Here is a 27,500-nt window from a genome sequence, read left to right on the forward strand (position 1 = left end):
TGATATAGGAAAATTTGTAAAAATGTGTTTCAAACCATCAGATTAGATGAAGATGTATCAAGTAAAGAGCAAAGCATCTTCCTAAACTGGAAAATGAGAGATGTGGTGTTGTACCCCTATTTGAAGGAGATCTGTCACCTGCTAGGGTGGCAGAATTATTTATTACAGTTGTATATGCCGTAGTTTTTACAGTCTGTTTGAAATCTGTTAATTAAAAAAGGAAAATTCTCTTTTTATCCAGATCAGATGAATTATACACCTTCTTTCAACGTTGGGCACATGATATTTACGGGGAGCTGAATGAAGAATACATTACATCAAAAGGATTCATTCTAATTGAGGAGGACACTGAGCTGTGGGATGATGATGTCCTTGAAAAAGGAGAAGGAGGGGATAGTATAGGAGGAGAGCTAACAGAAATGACCAAAGAGTCTTGGGAGGTGAGTTACTCATGTATTATGCTTAGGCTGTTTAGAATGTGAGTCATTACTGTACACTGGACATGAAGATGGAATATGTAAGTAGAGTTCTTTCTATAGTGTGCAGTATTTCCTTTGACTAAACATCTAGAAAACAAAATTTGATACATCACACAATTTATGCAAATAAATAGTTAATGTTATTACTCATCCTTATATAAAACAAAGTAGGTTAAAATCTGACTTTTAAAATGTGTACTGTAGTTCTTTTGATCCAGATAATGTTGTCTATATATATATAGATAATGCTGTTTATAGTATATATATATATATATATATATATATATATATATATATATATATATATATATATATATATATATATATATATATATATATATATATATATATATATATATATATATATATATATATATATATATATATATATATATATGTATATGCATATTAGATGTGTATATATATATATATGTGTAATATATATACTGTATTATACATATACATACATTCATACATAATACATACACAATTAAACCACAGGTAAAGAAATAACATTCTGGGTGAATGTCCTGACTGGTTTTGACTTTATTTCTAAGCCATTAATGAAGAACTGATACACAGTAGAAGAAATTCACAATACAGTATATTGTGTGGGAGACAGTACAAATCAACATCCGAAACTGTTGGAAACTGAAAATCACAGGTGCAAGAACAACAAACCTCATTTGAGCTTAGGTCAGGAACTGTATTTACAAATATAATTTTCCTTTTTCCATGCATACATGGTACCTTCCCTACAATTTAAACATATTGCATATTCTCAAGTTTATACATGCCTTGACTGATATTCATATATTTATAATAACCTTCTTTTATAAAACTAGACTCAGTGATATTTCTTTCCAGTTCATTATTAGAATAAGCTAACTTTTTTGCCTATCCTCAGTTGATTGTATGATTGTTTTCACTAACTTGTACAAAATTTCCATTGTTCACCTATGCATATCTTACACATTTCATATGCAGTTCTATTCTGTTTTCCATTTTCCAATAGTTTTTCCAGTTTGACTAATATATGTCATAACACACACACACACACACACACTCATATATATATATATATATATATATATATATATATATATATATATATATATATATATATATATATATATATATATATATATATATATATACAGTAATGTGTGTATTTTTATTTTATATATTTATTTATATTTTCTCTCTCTCTCTATTCTCTATCTCTCTCTCTCTCTCTCTCTCTCTCTCTCTCTCTCTCTCTCTCTCTCTCATAATATATTATATATATATATATATATATATATATATATATATATATATATATATATATATATATATATATATATATACACATATATATTATATATACATGTATATATTATATATAAATACACATATTTGTGTACAATGAAGATCCAAAATGAAATATATGGTACAAAACATAGTGTGTTAAAAAATATATGTACAGAGTTTATAGCTTTCTTCCAACTGCTGTGGACTTGTTTCCTAAAGTGGAGTGTAATGACAACTCAGGAAACAAAGTAAAGTGGGAAAACAAAACATAAAGCGGTCATTATAGAGAGTAAAACCAATTATAAGGTTGTTGGGCCCAAAGTCTAAAGACCTATGTTGGGCCCTTGTCAATTCTAAAATTTTGCGAGACTTTCTCTATGGAAGAAATCTAGAATCTTTTGCCAAAGAGCCAAGAAGGTGATTTTGTTTTAAAATGTTACCTGGATTTTGGAAAGAATTTAAATTAGAAATATTTCAGAAATTATGAGTACCTGTGCATTTACAAATTTCTTTGCTTATAATATTTTTCTCAACAATGCCAAAGTTTCCATTAAAGTATTATTTAACATAATGAGGGCACCTTCATTACATCATCTTGTAGTTATGTGAAAGCATTTATATATAAATTTGCATTTTTGAAATCTATTCTACGATACCTTTCCCAGGCGTGCCACTTCACCGATATAGCAATACTCACAATCCAAGGAATCGATAGTATAAACACCAATATCTTCAGACAATTTTACATGGTTGTTTTTGATGATTTTTCTCCCAATAGTGATAGGGAACTGCAAAACAATATTGTACCTGTGTTTTTCTATGTTTAGTTTTTGCGAAATATCATTTAAGCTCCTTGTCGAGAGGGAGTGACAGTGATTTCTGAAATAACAGTTGTTCAGGTCTTTCCTTGGGTGACAATACATTCTCCTAGCCTTGGAGAGAGAATTTTTTATAAAATATCTGGGATAACACAATTTGTTAAAACTTCATACTAGAAAGTTGAACTCTTTATTTAAAAAATCATGGATCACACATGAAATGCTAAAAAAAATATGGTTAGTACGTTACTTTTCACTTTGGCATCATGGTTAAAGTAAAAATGAATGTAAGAGTTGGTGGTGGGTCTTTTGTCATATATTTTGTTTTCCTGCCTTACTTTATTTCCAAAGTTGTATATTATACTCCATTTAGTCAACAATTCCACAGCAGTTGGAGAAAAGCTATAAGTATATATATATATATGTATGTATATATACAGTATATGTATATATGTATATTTATGTATACGCATGTATATATATATATATATATATATATATATATATATATATATATATATATATATATATATGTATATGTATGGGTATACATATATGTATATATATGTATATGTATATATATATTATATATATATATATATATATATATATATATATATATATATATATATATAAATACATACATATATATATATATATATATATATATATATATATATATATATATATAAATACATACATATATATATATATATATATATATATTTATATATATATATACTGTATATATATATACATATGTATATATATAGATTTATATATTATATACATATATATATGTATAGATTTATATATATATATATATATATATATATATATATATATATATATATATATATATATATATATATATATATATATATATATATATATATATATACATGCATGTAGTGTGTGTGTGTGTGTATGTTCCAGCATAACTCTGAAACACATTGAGGAATTTTAGCCAAACTTAGTACACATATGACTTACTATCTGGGAAAGAATACTCTGGGGGTATGACACGTAAAAATAACCGAAAACGACAGATATTAGTGTCTACTCTATAGTTTTCGAGGTCGCTAAGATGAATAGTGACACTCCTGATACCGTTTAAGTCCAAGTTCAGCCCCGATTGGAAAGTGGGGTGGGAAGGGATGACGTAAGAATAACCGAAAACAACAGATGTTAGTGTCTGATCCATAGCCATCAGCATTTCATTCAACTTACTGGGATCTGGATCTGTTATAGCATCAGAAATATTGAGTGCCCCGCAAGCTTCAATAATGTGATCCCAATTGGCCCTAGATTACAGCCAGACCTTTTTTCCAATGGTGGCATTAGGATTGTACTGATTGACAGATATATTCATCTTAATGGCGCAGTGACCGGCAGTGCCTATATATTAAAGACCTTGCTATTGACAATAGCTGGAACAAATGTAAATATGAGGTCTAATCTATTACAAGAAATATGCGTGGGTCCCTCAGTTAGCTGGACAAAATTGGAGGATACACAGAACTCAGGAGCAGACTGGCCATGTTGATCTGTGGAATTTGAATTAAGCCACTCACTGTGCTGTGCATTGCAGTCTCCACAAATAACAAATGAAGATTTGAATCTTGTGACTGAGCTGTACTAATCCTCTCCAAGAGGCAGTCATATATAGAATCGTCAATATTTGGATTGCATTAAACATCAAATTCGTAAACATTGTAGAACTTACTGAAAATCTTGAAATGAAGTTCATGACAACTACACTCCAAGTTTTTCTGACGATGAATAGGTTGTCCAGGCTTGTCTATACAGCCATACCTTGCACATGTGGGATGTTACGACGGTAAGTAAAGTCAGGGCCATCAAACCCTGGGACTAAAAACTTAAACTTTGGTTTTTTACTACTTACAGGTGTCTCAAATAAGAACATCAGATCGTAGTTATGGGCACAACCCTGGATATCAAGAAAATTTGACCTTGAGCCCCCATATATTTGAGTAAAGTGTGCTGCAGTTTTTCTTACAGTAATGGGTAGCAGGCCCAGGGTTCAGCTCAATGTCTCCTGAAAGAATTAAAATTAACAAAATAAAATTAGTAGCAAAACTAGTAAATAGACTCATAACAACAGCGACATAATAAAAATCAAGAGAACAATAACCAATAATAATACAATCAACAAAAACCATATTTACATTGTTTACAAAAATTTAATTTAAAGTATAAATAAGGATGACTAAATGTAAGGCAAGTAGGAAACCCACCAGGTTTGCCACAGTAACTGGGGAAGGGCAGTCAGGTTGGATTTAGAAATTATAAAAACCCTAGAAGGAAAAGATTAGGTTAAGAGGGTACTTAGTGCTTACACCTATAATCCTTCCATCAAGCAACTTTTGCTTTCTCATCAGCCTGTCCTACACACTTTTCGAAAAAAGAGGACAGTGAACAAAAAAGAGGAAAATTGCCTTCCACCTGCCATTTTGATTTTGGGGTGCCCTCCTAGAGGAGTTGCTTGCCAAGGCTAAAGTGTTTCTTCTACCCTGACTCATGTAGGCAGAGACATCACACCCTGAAGTGAATGTTGCTAAGGAAAAGCCGCTTTAACCCACAACCCCCAAGTGTTGACAAGTGCCACTTCCTTGCCAAAGCCATCTGTAGGACAGACAGTATGACTATATTGAGAGGAGCTGAGCCTCCTCCTTATCTTTGTCATGTCTGGATCAACAAGATGTGAATCCTCTTTGGAGGCTTTAATTTTCTGAGAGACAGGAAGACAGCCTTCAGTTCTATGAAATTTATGTGACAGCTCCCTAGAGCAGACAACACAATCTTCATGCTACCAGATGATCCTCCCAGTGGCTCCCCCAACCGGTCAGGAGGCATCTGTGTATATAATGACTTGTGTGGTGGGGAGAGTCAGAACAACCTGTTTGGCAAGAGCACCTTTCCAGGTCCCTGGCTAGAATATCTAACCAACCACCTGGTTTTGCGTTTTGAGATAATCACGAAGCCATGTTCGAGCATTCGAAGCTAAGACTCCAGTCATGTCCTTGAGTTGCAGTTCGAGGATTAGGGTCACCACAGACTCGAACTGTAATAAGCTCAGGATATATAGATTACACTGAATTACAAGTTTCAGCAATAACAGCAAGGATAGGAGATAATGTGTTTGATATGACTGTATTGACTTATACAACCAGCCTAATAAAAAAGTATGATTTAAACATTATTACAAAAAATAATAAAAGAATTTAAGAATCCCATATTAATCGTAGAATATTTCAGTGCACATAATCCAGTATGGGAATATAACAATATTACACCAGATAAAGATGTAGAAAAAATAGAATACGTAATGAACACTAGTAATCCCTGTTGGTCTGAATGATAACGAAGTAAATACATGATGTTCCAAAACCCGTGGAACATTTTCCTCAATAGATGTCACCCTTTGTTCAACAAATATAGTTGACAAACTAGATTGGAATACATGTGATGACTCTTATTAAATAATAAACCAAAACCATACTCTCCACATCATAACGTGCAAAAAGTAGATTGGGAAATTTTTGAACTTGCATACCAGAAATGTACTGCCGTATGATTATTTGAGAAATCATAAATAGATGAACGAATTCTTTGTATCTTTCATTAAAAAGGCAGGAGACAAAGCTTTTTATCATTCAGAACCTCATAATAAAAAACATAAAGTCCCTGGTGGTCAGATGATCTGAATTAGTACGAGAAAAACACTCTCTAGCAAGAAGGGTAGATACTCTAAGCAGAAGATTCAATAAAATAAATAAATCAAAACCATTCCTAGGTGAACATATATAAAAATGACAATTATATTATTAGAAATAGAAGCATTAAAACTTTTATAGATTTAAATGTTGGCTAAATTTAGAAAGGAAGTCATAAAAGGTAAAATAATATCTTGGAGGTCGTATGTATCGGAAATGACAAGCGAAACACCCATTCGAAAAGTCGGGGAAAAATTCCGAAAAATAAATGGAACGAACATGAGACCATCCAGACTAGCTAAATTAGATAATGGCAAAAAATTTTTAGATCCCTTCAAAATAAGTAACATACTTGGGGCAAATTTTGCCAAAATAAGTAGTGACCAAAATCTAGACAAACATTTAAAAAAAATAAAGAATATAGCAGAATCTATAATATTTAATTTTGAGACAAAGGAAGATATATATTATAATAAGTTCAATATGGAAGAGTTGGGATATGCTCTCTTGAACAGCAATAACTCTGCTCCTGAAGGTGGTAATATTTGTTTTGAAAAGACCTGCCACCTAGCACCAGTGGCAAAATCATATACTTGTTAAAATTTTACAATCTTTTATGGCTTCATAATCAGTCAATCAATCCGAAACTTGTTTTCAGGTGAATGGTGAAATGCGATAATAATTCCTATACCCAAACCTGGAAAAGACCCTAGTAATGTAAATAATTATAGACCAGTCTCTTTAACAAGTTGTTTATGCAAGTTGTTGGAGAAAATGGTAAATCTCGACTTACGTGGCACATTCCTGAAAACAAAATTTCAAATCCTGTCCAGTTTGGTTCACAACGTAATAGATCCACATGAGATTCTCTGTCTAATTTGGAAGACACATTCGTTGAGGATTTGAAAGAAGCAAATGTCTTTTTTTGACATTGAAAAGGCATACAACACTACTGTACATGAAGGTATGCAATATTAAAAACATTACATAATAATAACATATGCAGCCATCTTCCTAAATTTATTAAAAACACTATGACTGATTGTACTTTTCAGATGATAATAGATAATGTTTTTCCAAAACATTTCCACTTGAAAATGGAGTTACATAAGGAAGCGTCCTCAGTATCAGTAACCTGCTACCAGACGGAATTAAAAGTAACCTTTATATAGATGATTTTGCCATATATTATACAGCATCCCGCATAAAGCATGCAGAACGAATGATTAATAAAACCATAATAAAGATAGATGAAAGGGCCTCATCTGTAGGGTTTAGATTTTCCATAGAAAAAACTCAAACTCTATGTTTTACAAAAATAGAAGTTGGAAAAAATGTGATGAAATAGAATTAAAAATCAGACACCATAATATACCAATTAGTCAAACTGCAAAATTTTTAGGACTGATATTTGATGCACACCTGAATTGGAAAGTCCACATAACTTACATAAAATCAAAATGCAAAAGAGCGTTAAATCTAAATAAAAAATTCTCGATATCATTCTTGATTTTTTACGTTCATATTTTAACACTGAATTTTATTAGTACAATATGTTATCGTTCACCTTTTCACTATCAATCACACATTAATTTATATATTTCATCTTCATTGCTGCACTGAATAATCTTGATGGGTTCTGCCACATGGTCTTCAAGACCTAAATTTCATAATAAATCAATCAATCAATCAATCACACCAATTAGGGAGCTGATAGACATACTCTCATTATACTGTATAAAGCAACAGTGTTATCAATCATTGATTACGATCTAAGGGATATTTTTATACACAATCATTCGCCACCTTTCCCATTTAGAGCTAATAGATTGTTCGTGTCATTAAATATAAATATTTATACAGTTACCATCAACAGTGAAGTTACCACCCCATTGGACTATGAATAAAGCAAAGACTTGCACACACTTGAAATATTTATCAGAAAAGTTACTCATATACCCCAGAACACCATGGACAAAAAACCATAGATCATATAAGACAAAAAAGTTTACATTACGCAATATACACAGATGGTCTAAATCACAACATGGAGTATAGTAGGATATACAGCTATATGTATCCCAGGACAAGACATATCATCTCACTTTATCCAGTAATGCCTCAGTCTTCACAGCAGAGCTGTGTGCAATTGCATTAGCTATCAGAATTATAACGCAAGCGTCTTTCAATAATTTTATGGTTTTTAGCGACTCAGGAAGCGCTATAGAAGCCATTCAAACTTACTACCCAAAAAAAAACATTGTAAAGCAGATTAAACTTGAACTCAGCAATTTGTATGATAATGGAAATGCGCATGTATGGATTGTAAAGCAGATTAAACTTGAACTCAGCAATTTGTATGATAATGGAAATGCGCATGTATGGATTAAAGGAAGCGATGAGACTGATAAAGCAGTCAAAGGAGCAGTCCACATGAAAAGAGCAAATGTAAACATAAACATACCTATTAGTGATTATATAAGATATATAAAAACAACCATTGTAAATAAATGGCAAAATACATGGAATGAGGAAACCTGTAAACAGTAAATTGAAACAGATAAAATCCTGTTTTTGGAAAATGGAGTTCATCATATCAGAGAGATAGACACAAGTAATTCTGACGTGTCTTCGAATAGGCCATACTCGTTTGACACAAGGACACTTAATGAAAATACCACATGGCCCTCCTCCGGAATTCTCAGAGTGCAAAGTGATAATAACAATCAAGCATGTTTTGTGGAAATAAATCAATGAGGGAAATTTTGTCAGAATCCTCCACATTTTCAGTCATTCCAATTTTAAAATTCATGAAAAACTGTAATTTGATTGATAAAATATAAAATAAGTAAATAACAAAAATACAAAAATCCTTAGGGCATTTTATGAATTTAAAAAAACTAAATAGAAAAATGGCCTAGACCTTGTATTTCATCCTAATCCAACACAAGGAATTAGAACAAGGGCCTAAAATCCTTCCTGCAAATGCTTATACATACAGCAGGAACACGTGTCTGGTCTTTTTACAGCTACCAGATGATGAGGACAGAAAAGTCCTTGAAAGCTTGTAACTTTTTGTTATATATACATACATATATACATATATATATATATATATATATATATATATATATATATATATATATATATATATATATATATAAAATATATATACACATATTAATTCAGATCACTTGCCCAGTTGTTCTGTACATTAATACAGTTAATATAACAGGACCTCATTTAAGCAGGATGGTATCTAGTGGAGATTAAATTTCCCTTATACGCCATGACTTTTTTTTATATTCACAAACATTAAGTCATAAAGTCATTGAATATCAGTCCCTCAGCCTCTGAATAACGTGCATGTACCGAAGGGGAATTTATAAGTGGTAAGCAATTCATCACCAGAGGGACTTGAACTTGCAAATAGTTGATAAGTGACGACTTTTCAGTGATGCTGCCATTAGGCTGTCTCCTCTCGCTAACAAGTTCCCCTTCGGTGTGTATATGTTTTGCCGAGCTTGAGTGAATTTGATATTAAATGACATTTGTAGCTTAAGTATATGTGCATATATTTATATATAACATACTTATATATACACATATGTAATGTATGTATTCTGTACATTAAACATAATACAAAGGACCTCATATATAGGATATATATATATATATATATATATATGACTATATATATTCATAATATATATATAATATATATCTGATATATATATATATATATATAAGTATATATATATATATATATATATATATATATATGCTATATATATATATATATATATATGTATATATAAACATTCATGTAGATAACCACAGGAAGGGTGAAAATTATTTTTATAACATAGGGTTTGATGGCATATATATATATATATATATATATATATATATATATATATATATATATATATATATATATATATATATATATATATATATATATATATATATATATATGTGTATGTGTGTTAAATGCATATACATTATGTTTGTAATTGTAGGTGTGTGTTTATGTATTATTTGGTATGTTTATTTATATATATATATATATATATATATATATATATATATATATATATATATATATATATATATATATATATATATATACATATATATATATATTATTTGGTGTTTGTATATATATATATATATATATATATATACATATATATATATATATATATATATATATGTGTATGTGTGTGTGTGTGTATATATATATATATATATATATATATATATATATATATATATATATATATATATATATATATATATATATATATATATATGTATTGCTAATGCATGTGTGACAGAGTGTTTACAGGCAACACTTTTACAATTTTTTCATGTGGTATGTAGATTTATACCCTGTAATTCTTAGTCTATCTATTATCACCTCTCCCCTTATTGTGTACAAAGGAACACTTCTTCTCTCCCATGTCTTATGAATACATACTATGCATAATATACTTTGTTCAACCACTCAGTTACACTTTCACCACCAAACTACATCATCATTATTGCTCTCGTAATCCCATCGACTGCTGCGGTCTTGGAGTTACAGTACTGCCAAAAGCATTCTCAGTCTTGAATTGTCGCCTTCCACTGTTTTATTCAGCTGTGTTTCTCTTTTGTTCTCCATGTTTAACCGCCTTCAGAATTTTCACTACTTTGACTCAAAACTATTCTCTTCAGACAGCATCTGTGGAGTTGCATTATTTTGAAATCCATTTTCGCACTCTCTTTCTTTGCACATACTTCTGTTTAGAGCAACTCTCACTTTCTTCCTGATTACATACTTACCTCTTCTTTAACTATATGTGATCCTCATGTAATCTGCAATACAACTGCTCTGCAAATTTTTTGTCCTAAACCTTTCATTTTCTGATTTAACCATTTCCTTTTGTCTCATGTTCCTACCTCCTTATTCCCACAAACACTCACTGCTGAGTCTAACGTCATCTTGGAATTTTGCATATTCCTCATATAGCACTTTTTGAACCTCTACGTCTTAAACCTTACCCTATTTATTTCCACTTTCTATTTGTATACTATTCCAATTTCCATATCAAACGCATGGGTCTCAATTTACTGCTACATTTCTACCCCTTCCTCTCTAGCATAAAATCCACCCATTTGAACTTTTGCTTCAATCAAATAATGATCATATATACAGTACCACCAAACTCTCCTCTTAACACCATTACTACCATGAAGCTGCTCTTAAATCTGATCTACAGTAGAACATAATCTAACGTACAATTTTCTTGGCCGTTTCCTCTGTCACAGGTGCACTTCTTAATAGTATGTGTAAGCCATGTATTTCCAATAATCAAGGCTCTCTCTAAACACTGCCACAAGACACTCCATTTTCACTCACTCCTTGAACTCCATATCTGTCATCAAAACCATTGCTTGGCCACCTACCTTTGCTTTTAAAATCACTTACCATATCCACTGTTTCTTGTTCTTCCAATCCATTCAGGAATTCTTGGACTCAATAATCTCACTATCACAACTTTCTCAACTGCCACACTCAATCATACCCATACAGTCCTTAACTCGTGCAATTTTACTGTTCCATCTCAGAGGTATCCTGACTTTACAACCATTATCCCTTCTCAAGGTATCCACCTTACAGCTTGCAAGCCCTTGAGTATTCACTGCGTAGTGTATAGGTCTACTTGTCTCCTCCAAAATAGGTTTTGCTGAAAATTGGAAGGATAGCACCCTAGCAAGACATTCTTTTAAGGGAAAATCTGTTGTAGATAAAAGAAATATATTTTGTGTACATGTACAACGTGCGATTTAAGTAAGATTGTTTTATAGCATATCTTTAGTAGAATCAAGTAGTTTAGATCTTACAATCCAGTCTGTAGAGTACTGTATCATCCAGGACTTTCATAAGTATTGTGATGTTTCCTCAAATTTGTCTAATTTCTTTAGGTGTAGCATTTTGCTCTTTATTTATTATATACAATGTTTGTCTCTTTGTAAAATTTCTTTTGCTAATTCATATGCTTTTGCAACATTGACTGAAGCTTTCTGGCAAAAGGCATTTCATGGCTTCAAAATTGCTGTTCATCATATTTTCCAAATTGTGCTGTACAGAATACTACTACATGCAGTATCATGTCTTCAGATCCATTATTGGCTGTTATTTAGGTCACTTGGTGTAATCATATTGTTTCATCATTGAGCCTAAAAATGCCGTAAATATTTACTCCTTTCACAGCTTTCAATATCCCAGCATAAACCTACTTACTGTGGAGCCCCTTGGTGATGCAAATTTACTGGGAAATTGCATGAGTATATTTTTGTTGTTTTCCCATGATCTGTACTGTAAGGTATTCAGCAACTAAATTGTTTATGAATCTTTCCATGCTGCCAATTTGATTCCACCCAACAACTCACATCGAACAACTCGCAGAAAATAAAAGCCCCTTATGTTAAGCTCTATTCCCTGATGAAGAGTCAGATGACCATCTCTACAGAATCGGAAAATCCAGAGGTGGGCTTATGCTGTTACCACTACACCCACTTCCACCTTAGTAAATTATGTAGATTGAATGCTAGAATTTGTTTTGAAATCAGCTGATTAAAGGTATCCAAAGACAATTATTTTCAGAACTTCATTATGGAAATGAGAATATTTTGTAAAGGAAACATTTTCATATCAAGTGGTCTTAATTCTTATTACTGCTAGTCTTGTTTTGCTATTAAACTTGACTATCCTGATTTGCAATGTAGCATCAGTTTTACCTCTTAGAAACTAATATTGTTTTGTTATCATTGACAGACATTTGTTTGAAAATGTCACACCGTTTCAGACTCACAGTCTTTATAACTAGGATATGTCCGTCATTTATATATGCTATGGTAGAATTGGGTACATGATTATTTCCCCTTAGTTTCAGTTAGAATTTGATATTAAATTGAATTGAATATAGAATTTAGGCCAACTGCCAAGCTTTGGGACGTATGAGGTCATTCAGCGCTGAAACGGAAACTGACAGTAAAAGGTTTGAAAGGTGCAACAGGAGGAAGACCTCGCAGTTGCACTATGAATCAATTGTTAGGAGAGGGTGAAAGATGGAAGAAAGGGAATATGAAAGGAGGTACAGTAAAAAGAACGAAAGGGGTTGCAGCTAGGGGCCAGAGGTACGCTGCAAAGAACCTTAGGTAATGCCTACAGCGCACTGCATGAGGTGCACTGACGGCACTACCCCGTATGGGGGGATTTGATATTAGTCCTTGCGGAAAGACTTATTACCAATTATAAAAACTACAGATAGGCTATGTAAATAGTTGTTATTAATAGTTAAGCTGGTTGAAGTTTTTTTTTTTTTTTTTTTTTTTTTTGCTAGGGTTCCATAGGTAATAGTTAGGAATACCACTGCCAAGGTGCCCATGGTTAGTGTATTCTTGTGTATTCCTGTCAAAGAAGGTGGTTCTGTGTGCTAGGGTACTGTTAATTAAGCCTTTTGAAGTATGATGAGTCATTCCTTGGGAGCAGGTTTTAGGTTTTTCCTGTAGTTATGTCTGTGTAGAACTTTGAATCCTAGAAATAGTTTTTAAGCGTCGTCCATTAGATGTAAGGAAAGTAGTTCATAGCTGTAAAGAAAAGGCATATTATAAAGGTAAGAGAGTAGCGCCATCATGAATTTGTCATCCCCGAGAGCTTGAATTAGAGATTAATTTCAAGATTGCCTCCTTTGGTTGGAAGAGGAAGAACTTATTTTGCTTGTATACAACTGGAACTCTGAACCTGCATGGTTTAAAGATTCATTGTACAGTAGTTAAGGCAGTAGATGTGCTGTTTTGTATGCCATTGTAGCTATAAAAGTGAAATACTATCTTGCAGGGAAAAGTTAGAAGCACTGTTTGGATAGTATTTGAAACTGTGGAAATCTTTTGAAATCAGTCAGTCAACCAGTGCTTTTTTCAATCATAAATATCTCACTCAAGTAAGAGTAGACAATACATCAGGTGCTATTTGTTAATACTGTATACTGTACAGGTTGCTTGTTGAGGTGTATTTATTATTATTTTTTAGTTATCTAAATGGTGAACTTGATATAGCAATCAGATAAACATCAACAGTTGAGCTCGGGATTCTTACCTGATGTCTTATTTACCATGTCATATGGCCATGATGTTTATACACTGGTACCTCATCTTAATGGATATGAGGGGAGGGGGGACGTTGTCTGGCCTCCCATTAAGTAATGAAATCCGCCGAGTAATGAAGACCAAAGACTCCGTAGGGTAGGGGAGAGGACACCCTAGAACTTGTGTGGCAGTCGTGTGAACATATGTTTCCTTCTCTAGTTCTGTGGCATCATATCCTTGTCAGTTTTAAGCAAAAAGTCTTGTAAGCTCTGAAAAATTCCATTACGAAGGCAACAAAGCAGGTAGGAATAATAGAAGATCAAACAAGTACTGCATTCACTGCATACAGTGCTTTCATGTGCTCTTTTTACACTGAGCTGATTTTTCTTTACTGTATTGTGGTATATCAGCATTAAAAACTTGACAGATATTTCCTCCAGGTCTTCATGTATTTTTATTCGGTGTAGTACACAGAAATTCAGTAATATTGTCCTTTGGTATGGTATAGGAAAATTTACGAAATAATTAGACTGTTCAAAACATATCATAAGCTACTCATGATTAGACTATCTTTTGCCGAAACCTTGGGGAGTAATGTAATGCACTATATTTTCTGATTATGCAAGTATGTTAATCACATTTTATTAGTGGGATGGTAACTTTATCAAAACTTTTTCGTAAATTGCAGTACACAGAGAAAGAAGTTGGGGGGCTGGGGTAGTGGAGTAAACAAACCAACAGACAGACATTCATATGGTTACTCACCTAATTAAGTGGTATGTCCATGTAATTGGCAGGCGAACTGAGAACATGCTTGTTTAGATAAAATAATTTTCACTAACTTATAAATAACATCATTATTTTTCTCAAAGTTTTGATAAAGTCAGTATCCCTTAATAAAATTATGAATATAATTGTGTATATCAGTATATACTCGTATTTTGCTGTACATACTTGCTCAATGATTCAACCAATGATATATGACAGCCAAAGCTATAGTAAATTATGACAGGTTGTGGCCCGGCTATGGATTGCGTAAATTTTCGTTTGCCATACAGAATAAATAATAAACATTTTAGTAATAAACACACATACACACAGATTTGGATGGAATGTTCATAGAATTTCTAATGTAAAATTACAGTGAGATTACTAAATAGTTACTTGGTACAGAATCATCAGACAAGTGCGTGCACACGTGTAATGCTGCATGGCATTATCATTAGATGTGTGCAAGTCCCTCCTCAACAACTTTCATCATTGGTAATTACCTAAATAAAAGAGGAATTCTCATTAAAGTTAGTGTTGTAAAAAAGCGCCTGTGTGTAGACATTGTTAACTTATTGTGCTATAGGTGAAAATTCATTCTTAAAGAATGAAGTGCATACAAAATTTTGTAGTGAATAGATTTTTGTCCCAACACAACTGAAAATTAACTCCAATAACGAGGCTTACAAGTAAAGTAGTCTTCATATAAATAACGTCGATATACGTTATTAAACAAAAACCTCTCAGTAAGTTCATTAGAATTCATTCTTAGGAAGAGAAAATGCAGCACAGCAAAAAATATAGCCTTAAATAGCTCATCCAGGTTGTTATGTAGCGATATTGCATTGGGCATAAAAGATCGTCTTTTGATGTACTCGTAAAGTGCAGTCGCTTTATGGGTCTGATTAGACATGCTCACTGCTCGAAGTGAGAGAGAGAGAGAGAGAGAGAGAGAGAAGCCATGATAGCAATGTTGGACAGAAATCGGTTGTGTTGTTTCAGAATCCGCTCTGTCAAGCTCACTCACTTGATTGTCCCATTAGGTAAGAAACGTCATTTTTACTTTTCCGGACTCGGGTGTATCCGATAAGTAGCTACATCTGATTTTAAGTCCGTAAGTTGAGATGCCAGTGTAGCAGTGCAATTTTGAAGGAGTCATCTCGGAGAAAATTGCAGATTTTCATTTTCTTCAACATACAAAATGCTATCGATTAAGAAGAAACTGAGGAACTTGGCCAGTTTTTCCTTATCATAAGTTTTCTCAGAGAACTTTAGTTCTAGAAGAAAGTGAAGTCCTGGAGTACAATCCCAGTTCAGAGATAAGATGAACAGTGATTTGAGATTGAGGAGAGTTTATTTACTCTATCATTATTTTGTAATGTTCACAGAAAGCAAAATTGTCTGGAGGAGGAACTACAAAAATAACAATGATTCATTAGTAATTTTTTGTTTCCTCGCTTTTGTACTCTTGTTATGAGTTGAAACACTCCTCCATCTTATATACTTTTGGTTACCTACACAACAGAATTTGGCTCGGCAGACTTGTAATAATCTCTCCATCATCCAGAGTTCATGAGTAGTGATCCTCATAAAACCATATAAAAATGAGATTATGAATGCTAAACTTTTTACTCATCTTTTAATGAAGTCAAAAGGCATAACCAATCCATTGAAAAGATAGTGGGGTTCCAACTATTTTTTAGCTTAGCAGTTGTAGATGTTCTCAGGAACTGGGTCTGTAGAAAAGAGATAAGGTAATGGTGTGACCTTAGTGGAGGGAGAGATCAAAGGAAAAATGCCTGGCCAAGGTTGAACCCTGGCTCTGCTCAGAAACCCCTGACATCTCTTCATTAAGCCTAAAATATTAGATATATAGTGCCCTCAAGCCTTAAATAAGATTTTGCATCTTGCTGTAAACATCCGTACAAGGGAATGAGCATTATTATTTTATATATAGTGTGGGATTCTCATTTGTTTTAGATGAAGTGGCTATTAGTAAGTGAAGATATTTATGATGTTGCAGAAAGAATTTTTGCTCATTGTGTATGTTATATGATAGCTAGAACACAAGCAAAAATGTTTTGTAACCAAGAACCTTAAGTAAGGAATCGTAGATTACCTAGAGAGGTTTTCAAGGAAATTGTATTCTAAAAGGCTGACAAAATTTGATGGTAAAATTACCAAAACAGGGATAACTGTGTCAAGTAAAAGTAATACTGTGTTTCTCAACTTAAAATAGGTTAATTATTAGTTCTTTCTTTAACTCTCATGCTCTTGAAAATGTGAAAATCCTTTTATCAGCTGATTATCATAGCAATAGTTCTAGATTTTGTAAATTTTTGGTAGCTACAGTAAGAGCAACGGGTTTTTTATTTGATATTTTTTATGCTTCCTCACCACTGGAAAGCTTGCCATCTAAAATAAATTGCATTATATATTATTATTATTATATATATATATATATATATATATATATATATATATATATATATATATATATATATATATATATATAATATATATATATATATATATATATATATATATATATATATATATATATATATATATATATATATATTATATATATATATATATATATATATATATATATATATATATATATATATATATATATATACAGTATATATATATATATATATATATATATATATATATATATATATATACAAGTATATATATATATATATATATATATATATATATATATATATATATATATATATATATATATATATATATATATATTATAGTTAGTGCACATCAGAAGGTGAGTGAAAAACCTTTAAATCAATTTGATTAATTTTTTTATTTATCATTTGGGCAAGTGTTTATGGGAACTCAAAAAACGAGAACGAAGAGGCCTTCTCAAAATGTAGGTTACAGTTTCATATAAAATAATACCTTTCCACTTAGGCTCTCTTAAGGAACTTAGTGAAATTCTACTTTACCCTAGGGTACCCAAGGTAGTGGTCTATACCCTAGGGAAACCTAGGCTAGTGCCTGTAGCCTATGGTACCTTAGGCTGTAGCCCTAAGAGGTGAAATTGCGTGCTAATACTGCAGCCAACATTTATTCACTATATTTTGTATGTGTCTTTTGTTTATATATATATATAATAACTATATTTTGTTCTATTTATGTATTTACATTGTCTGATCCTTCAAGGGTGTTAGTAGTAAGCATGATGTCAAATAGAAAACATTTTGTAAACAAGCCTGTAGAAACCTCCTGAGCAAGATTCTTCCCCCCCAAAAGCTTGCAATAAAGTACCATCTAATTTGTGGTTTGGAAATGGAGCTCATGGAATGGATTGTAGTCATAGGTTAGCTTCCTTTGAGAATTAGATCTTAGATGTTGTTTTGCTTTTAGATCAGTGATAATTTTTTCTTCTACGATAGAATATCCCTGAAAAGCACTACTTAGAGTTGATAGATTAATGGCTTATATCAGAGGTGGTTTTCTGCAGGGCTTGATTTCAAATGTTTGTTTAGGCAAAAAATTAATCCGTGTGTTATGTCCTTATTTCATTCCAAGATGGTACTTGATCATTTTTTCTGAAGTAGAAAATATGCACATGCTTTAAAATTGCCCTTCATTTTAAAGGAGGATGTTCTCATCATCAGTATGTAGTCTCGCACAGGACTCAACAAGACTAGTTGATATTGAGCATGAAATTTTATGTTCAGTTGGCCAGATATGACATAACCAGGCCATGCTGGTGTTAAAGAGAATTAGGGAAGAGTTTCTGTTACCTGAATTTGGAATGCAAAACCAATAAGACTGTAATATTAGTTACTTTTTCTGTCCCAGACTGAAAAGTCTTAACCACAAAGAAATGGAGGCAGGTTTGTTCATCACACAATATGAAAATGGATTTTTCCTTTTTTCATTAGAATTGCTTTCATATGAAGACTTAGAAACGTCAATTGAACTTTTGAACAAAAAGTGGTTATTCTCAGTTAACCATTTGTCCGGGAGGCGGGGTATCATGCCTACCCGGGATGTAAACATTACCATTTGCTTCAGCCGTTGTTTAGCAAAATAGACGTATTTCTGTTCTGCCCTAAATGAGAATATGAGCTGGTTTTCCAAAATGGATTATTCTTTTTGATACTTGCTTTTTTGCAAGCTCATGAAGGAAATAAACTGTTTTTAGCTTAAAATATTAAACATTTAAGTGTCATTTGATTTAACAAGGGTTTTAGAATGTATAAGGTAAAAAATTATGAACCCAGTATTTCCTTTGCACTTTTGCAAAAAGGGGGTTGTTTTGAACTTTTATCTACTTGTCCATGAAATAAGTTGCTCCTGGTCCCTGAACAACTGAAGTTTGAATAAAAATCTTTGGAGAAGCTTCCAATGCATTGTCTGCAGGGTTATACACCCCTTCTGGCTAACTAGTTTCAGCATTGAGTGTGCTTTGAAGGAAATCTTTGAATTCTGGCTGATCAGTTAAGTTTCTGTGTGAAGTTATTTGCTTATGTATAACATCAGGCATGGAATAACGGGGAGCCGGAGATCAGAATTTCATTATTAATTTATATGCAACTCATTTAAAAGTGGGGATCCTTCCTCCGGAGCGAGTAGAGACTGGTATTGACCCGAAGGTTTTCCTTATTTTGGATTTATGAAGCACATTCTGTTAAATAGGCAGGCTGTAAATTTGACTTCAGCCTGGCATTAACTGCTCTCCCTGGCACCCCATCAGTGAGGGTCTTTTGTAGTTTGAAAAATCTGACTGGTGCCCAGCGGATCCTGACAATGACAGCTTATAACAAGATGCCGTGACTGTTTGCATGGGGACCCATAGTAGTGACTTTCTTTGCTGGCATTTCAGCACACGTTGCCTCTGGCTTCTCCATGGCCCATTGTTAAATCCCAGCCAAGACTAATCCATGATGGTGACCTCTTTGTTCATCTTGTGGTTCCTGCTCATTAATTCTAAGGTTTTTGGTTATGTTCAGGCTATCCTGGCTGCTCCACCTGCCCCTGGCTATCCCAGAATCACCCCATCACACGGCTCCTGGCTTCATTGCTAATCAGCCTGTCCTGAAATGCTTCTCCACCTGCTCAGGCTGTTCCAGTGAATGCTCCATGGCTTTCCTGGCTCTCATAGCTTTAATTGGCCTGACATTGTCACCACTGTTGAAATGAAGAAGCCCTTGTATGTGTGCTACGCTAAACCACCCCGAGCTGGCTCCATCTGCTGCTCCTCCTGGATTTAAATCTGGGAGACTTGTTGCCATCCTGGAAGAAGATTATTTATTGGGGAAGAGAACCAGTCAGGTGCCCATTAAGATTATGATTGTCTTCATCTTCGTACTGCCATCATCATCTGTTAGTACAGTCTTCCAAGGCACGTTGGTCAAGAAGACCAGCCTTGATCCTGACTAAGAAATCCCATCCTGGGATTTCTATTTTAAAATTGCTGTACGGGAAGCAGCTAGATTGTCTTGCTCTTCTTCCTTTGTTATTATGAACCAATCGATAAAACCTGTCTAGCATATGGAAGTCGCCCTTGCAGAGACACCCATTGCTGCACCTAAGAGGTCCACTTCAAAGAATGGCACTCATTTGGGCGAAGCTCACGAGCCACCTAAGGGAAATAGGCTTTAAGGAAGAAGAGATCCCAAACCAGTAAAAAAATTTAATTAACCAATAGATAAAAATGTAGGAAAAGAATGAGCCAAGACATGCAGGTGTCTGGCTTGCATCTTTGCACTGAACTTACAAGTTCCAATTGTATGAGGTTCCTCTGGGAGGTGCCTTGGTCCACAATCCGAGTATCTTAGTGAGACAGAGAGGAGGTCCCTGTACAGTTTGACAGGTTCCAGCCTCGAAGAAGACTTTGCAAGAGGACAGCGCTGCTGTTCAGCTGAATCTGGTTTCTCCCCAGTCCCTGAAAAGACATTCACGTGACCAGCCTGATCGGCTGTTGAAATACAGCTTTGGCTTGACATGAACATCCTTGATGTCCAGGACAGCACTGCTACTATTAGGAAATAAAACCTCCTGGACCACCATCAACACTGTGGGTTGAAAGAGATAAACCCACAGGCCTGAAGGTTCCATGCACACTGGAGAACAGTTTCTAGTAAAGGAAGCACAAATGACCTAAAAACCTCCTGGGGTTTATCACTGTTATAAATATATGAGTACTCATTTTGCCCTCAACTTTTCAAGATAGATCTTTGGCTTATGACTATTATTTGGTTTTGAATATGATTTTCATCTCTTTACCCTTTTAGATTCTGTGTACCTAATGACGTCACCATCCTTTTTCTAGTCTTTGAGATTCCGACCTGCTGAAATGACAGATTTAGGAAAAGTGGAGTTTGGGGTTTTTGTTTTTGGATTTTGAACAACTTTTATGGAGGTATTGCAGAGGACCATTGTAGCTTTATACTGTACAGCCATACAACCAAGAGAGTAATAACAATCCACGTCTTGCATATAACGTATCAAATCACTTCAAGGGTTTGAAAAAGGAACCCAGATTAAAATGTGGGGATTATGGTTAAAACCACCAGATGGAGTTCTCAAAATGTGAATAAACTTGAATATTGCAGATCTAAAAATACAGTGTGAGAGTAGAATTGATCATCAAAGAATCCAAGCTAGAGATTGAAGTAAAAGGTTTCAGTGGTCAGTTAAATTGTCAGATCTTTGAAACATGTTAAATTTTAATTTTAATCCTTTTTCAATCAATTTTTGGTTGTTCACAAAAACCCTGTCACCGACAGCAACTTAACAGTATCTGGCTTTGAATTGCTCCTGTCAACCATTTCCTGTGTCATCAACTCAAGATTCCTAGCAAGGCACACATGTCTCTCCATGGAGGAGCAAGTTTGCGGTAGAGATTAATGATCTAAGAATGTATCATCACAACGAAGACGGAATGGATAACAAATTAAATGACAGACAATGGATAACCAAAGACTAGGGCTGAAGCGGAGACATCACAATCAGTATTGCTGACTTGATGTTGCTGAATTACCGAACCTGTCAACACCTGTGACCAATCCCAATTCACCCATATGTTGCTGAATTAGTGATTTTAAGACCTCAACCACCTTTTTCCTATTCCAGTCCATAACCCTGACTATCTGTAATAAGTATCTCTGGAACCCTATAACGACAAATAAACCCCTCAAAAAACGCAACTGCTACTTCCTCCACTGTCTTATGCTTCAAAGGGAAAATCTCTACAAATCTAGTTAATTCATCCTAGTTAATTCATCCACAATAACCAACAAATGTCTGTGCCCATAATTAGACTCACAGAAATTGGAAAGAAGGTCCAAATGGACACATTGAAAGGGTCTACTGGGGATAGGAAACGAACCCAATTTGCACAAAGTAACCCTCCACTTTTGTGAGCATGTTCTTAAAAAAAAATTTCCCCAGTACATTGTGATACATCATCTCAATACCCAGATGTGGACTACCAAACTTACAATGAACAATATCCAAAACCGTATGTACTAGGCTCTTTGGGACAACTATCTGTGTTGTACCTCCTTCACCCTCGCTTAGGTCCTCAGACTTGAAAAGGTAATTTTCCCAGTAACAAATTACCCTGTAACTGTAGACCTGCAAAAGGCAAAGGGTGATCCTTTCTAACTAATTCCTTCTTGTAATTTTTGAGTCCCCCAAAATTTCATCCTCATCCTGTTTAGCCACCACTAAACTAATATCCCAGTCTATGTTAACCCTGACCATAAAAAAACATGAGAACCAACTGAATCATAAAAATCCTACTAAGGGATCAGCTACAACATTATGTCTACCTTCTATCATACCTGAGAAATCAGTGTCAAAATCCCTAATTGTCAAAACCACCTAGCTCTCTTAGGAGAAAGATCCGCTGTCCGTGTTCTCCAACAAAGGCTTATGAACGGTAAGAACCTCACTTTTGTTGCCCAACAATAACATCTAAAAATGAACCAAACTTGACATCACTGCAAACGCCTCTTAATCCGTTGTGCACATAGACATTTCATTACTCCCTCGTGTCTTAAACTTCCTACTGTAGAATGCGATAGGAAGCAATTTACCCTCAAATTTTTTCATAAGGGAAGCTCGTATGCCCTCGTGACTGGCATCTGTCACCAACATGAAAGGTTGCTCAAAATCTGGAAGCTTCAGCACCAGGGGACTCATCAAAGTCTCTTTAATTTTCTGAAAGGCCGACTGTTTCCTCTCACCCCACACAAGCTGCACATCATCTCTCAACACGTCCGTCAAAGGAGGACCTCCGATGGAAAAATTCCCCCAAATCTTCTGGAAAATCCTGCCATGCCCAAGAAAGAACCTCTGCTTCTTATTTTTAGGAGTAGGAAAATCCATGATGAGGTTAACCAATGTCCCCACTTTCTGCACTGACACCTTCCTGGTAACATACCCAAATATAACTCCAGCTGCCCATTCTCTACAGGCTTGCAATTTAATCTTGTAACCTGCAAACCTAAGTCTCCTAAGAACCTCCCTAAGTACCTCTAAATATTCTTCTGTAGAATCACTGGCAGTCAAGATATCATCTATATACTGTACACATAAACACACTTCCCTAACAAACCATGGCAAACTGTATATACCAGTGTCACTGGAAAAGTCAAAGGGAGTATCCTGACAAACCAAACGGCATCCAGTCTCTCAGGCAATGTCCCTTTGGCAAAGAAAAGCAGGTCCTTTTTACTTCCTCACTAATTAGAATCTTCTAAAGCAAAACCCCTGCATCAGATCAATTGAAGAGTAGATATTTTTACCCCCGATTTGTACAAACAAATCCGGCAAACATGCCATAGGATAACTGTCCGGGATCGACTTATTCAGCTAGAGCAGTGAGAGCCACACACACAGTTGTGAGCCATCCTTACAACAGGCACTGCTTAACAGTGGAAAATTAAAAGGTGAGGAACTCCCCCTCAGTGTTCTTCCTCTTTTGCCCTTTTATTGACCTCTTGCTTACCTGTTCCTAATCTTAAACGAGGAATGGGCAAACTGCAGAAGGGACAAAAAGACCTGCTTGTCTCATCCTGCCAAGAACCTTGTGTTCTAACACATTAGTTAACCCCAACTTATCCCCTTTAAGGCTCAATATCTGCAAACTCAGCCAAAACATTTTCCACCCCGTCTATATACTCTATAATCAGCATTAAGTAAATGATCCCAAAAAGAATCTCCTAACCTGTAATTCTGTCTTTGAAAATTAATTGTTGTCCCCTACAATAGCAACCAAATTATTGTCATCAACCCAATCTTCAAAGTCTACCACATATGTATCATTCTGATATCTTATCATTCTGATATCTTCAAACTGAATCATTACAGTTTAGTAATTCTACCCAAGTAACCTCTGCATCAGACATATTGCTTACAGAAACTGTACTCACTAACCTCACACTCACACATCTGTCTGGTCATTTTCACATCTTTCACTCAGACTTTCACCAGAGCAACCGTACCTGGGTCCAAAACCACACCTTCTGATAAAATACCTTTATAACATTTCTTCCCTTCAGAAACCTGTTCAGTATCAACCCGTAAACCATCATCAACACCCGATCCCTTATCATGATCCCCTTAAATCTCATCAATATCCTTATATGGGACAAAAACCCCAGGGACCCCAACAATTACACCACCTACCCCCGTATGAAACGAGATTCTGTTTTGCCAGCACGCTGGATGACCCAACAACAATGTATTCCCCAAAGCAGCCCCTCGTAAAACCAAAAATGGCTCTATTAAAACTTTACTTCCCAAGGACAAACAAATGTCCGTGCAACCCAAAACACTCGACCTGTTTGCTTGAACATCACATACTGTCTCTTTAGTAGGCCTCAAACAGCGATCAGAAAACATCAATCAGTATAAATCATAATTCATCAGATTAACCCACGCACCATTAGCAATAAATACCGAGACATCGACACCATGCACAGACCCTTTCACAATTGGCTTTGGCTCTGAGGCTCAGCCAGAAGTCCAGTATCACAAGAAACACCCATCACCTTTTCCCCTTTATAACCCCAAAATTCTGGCCTCCCTAGAAACCCTCGCCCATTGTTTTACTAGATCCCCTGAAAAATTCCCCATTTAAGAACCAGACAAACCTAAGGATGACCAAAACTCTTACAACTGCCACAATATTTGACTTGGCAAAACCTCTTAATGTGTCCCTGCATACTACAATTAAAACAACAAAACCGTGGCGTGTGAGAACTCAACTCAACCACTGACTTCTGGCCATTCCAGACATTAACAAAACCCTTTAAACTGCACACTGAATTTCCACACCTCACAGCACCATAGGCTGTCCTAAGAAATTCCTGGAGAGCCGACCAAATCTTGCACCTGGCGAATTGATGACTGCGACAACGATAACCTAAATCACCTTTATTAAAATCTAATAGAGCCTTAGCTTCCCTGAATGCCACTATGCCATCTTTAATCCCCTTAACATTTTAAAAATTGTTAACACACTCAATAAAAAACTGCACTGGTTGAGAAAGAACCCCATCCACGTACCCTTGGAATGGACAAACTCCTGAAGCGAGCATTGTGATTTTATGAAGCAAAGCCTGATCATCGCCCCCTCCAGCCATTTTCACAAGCCATGAGGAAGGAAACCCGTCCCCCCAAAAAAAACAAAAGAAAGGATTCTCAAAAAATCCCCGCACAGGAAGATCCTCCACAATATTAATATCCCTTTATTCCAACAATTAACCCCCAAAATCAAAAGGAAGTACTATTTAAACCCACAACTAATTCATAACCCCACAGGGAAAAAGCACAAGATGGGCCACATGCACAGCTGACTGCAAGGTAGGCCAAGATGAACATCAAATCTTCAAGGGGAAACAGAAAAAAAAAACACACAGTCGACCCTCCACGAAAGAACACTCAAGTTCACCCTTAAGTAAAGAAAATGGGACTCGAGCAAATGGAAGAGGGAGGAGAGACAGAGAAGAAAGAAAACTTGTTCCCTTCCCCTTTGAAACTAGAAGTCTGCCCACGCCTACACCCAACAACACCTCACCTTACAAGACCAAACAGAAAAATCCCAAAGCACAAAACCTCTGAGATGCGTCCCCTTCAACCTTGGTTGCCAAGGAAAAAATCTCAGAGTAAGCTCACACCCTCAACTCTGGCCACAGTTGCAACATCCCATTACACACATGCACGCATGTAACCAAAATAAAACGCATATGCATGTAACTAAAAAAAAAAACTTAAAATCTAAGAAATGCTTACCCAATAGTGTAAGAAATATTTATTATCAATATTAAAACAAAGTATTCAGTAATCCCCAATTAGTTCCTAATTGCCAATACAAACTGCCAGTTGCAAAAAAAAAAAAAAATACAAGTCTCGCCAGCTCTAACTGCCACAGTTTACCCCCACATGCATAGAAAATGGGAAGAAAGCGGTATACTCCACCCACTACGTCAAAAGTATGTCACTTCACACAGCAACTCCGAGACACAACGTAATCAGAAAAAAAAACCACTCATGCTCCCTTGAACCGCCTTATTCCCTTCCATGACACCAAACAATAAATCAACATAAAAAAAACTCACGTAACAATATCCCCCCTTCGTCTTCAAAACCCTCTGTGCTGCAAAAAAACCTGGAACCAATTTCCCAACCTAAAAAAAAAAAACACTGACGCCTCCCACGACACACAAACCCACTCACACTAGCACAGGCTATTAGCTACTGACACTGAATCATCTGGCTATCTTGACTGAAGGAAAAAATACCTAGGTCATCAAAGTACTAACAACTGGACATCTCAAAGATTATTGGAACAGGCCCTATTCGGGCCTAAAGTCCCTGTTACCAGTCCCTTCAGAAGCTGTTAAAGGTCGTAAGGTCAAGCTGCCACCAACTATTATGCCCTATTATACAAGGTCAGATAGGGTCATAACCTCCTTCCCCATCTGTTTTAAGAACAATGTCATATCAACTTATATCTCAAAGATTCCTCGGTAGCAATGGCCAGCCTGCGTACTGAATCAGCACATTCTCTCTCTCTCTCTCTCTCTCTCTCTCTCTCGATACTGTTCAAATCAATTGAATCAAAATTCCCAGACCAAAAAATCACCAGTAACAGGCATTCCTGTCACCAAATAGTATATCAATCAAATGGACATGATCACTCTAAAAATAAACGTCACATAGTCAGGTAAAATACACCACTCTCAAATATTCAGTCCTCACAGGACCCAACGAGA

General features: G+C 34.8%; 1 protein-coding gene across 1 annotated transcript in view; it reads left to right on the plus strand.

Moving 5' to 3' along the window:
• The window catches only part of mtd (mustard), a 1,060,402-nt gene that overhangs the window by 931,182 nt on the left and 101,720 nt on the right, over positions 1-27,500 (plus strand). The window contains exons 17-18 of the mRNA XM_067104583.1: positions 242-440; positions 12,785-12,865. Coding sequence (XP_066960684.1) covers positions 242-440; positions 12,785-12,865 — 280 coding nt within the window. The remainder of the gene's footprint in view (positions 1-241; positions 441-12,784; positions 12,866-27,500) is intronic.

This window comes from Macrobrachium rosenbergii, chromosome 5, assembly GCF_040412425.1.
Source record: "Macrobrachium rosenbergii isolate ZJJX-2024 chromosome 5, ASM4041242v1, whole genome shotgun sequence".
Taxonomy (NCBI): Eukaryota; Metazoa; Arthropoda; class Malacostraca; order Decapoda; family Palaemonidae; genus Macrobrachium; species Macrobrachium rosenbergii.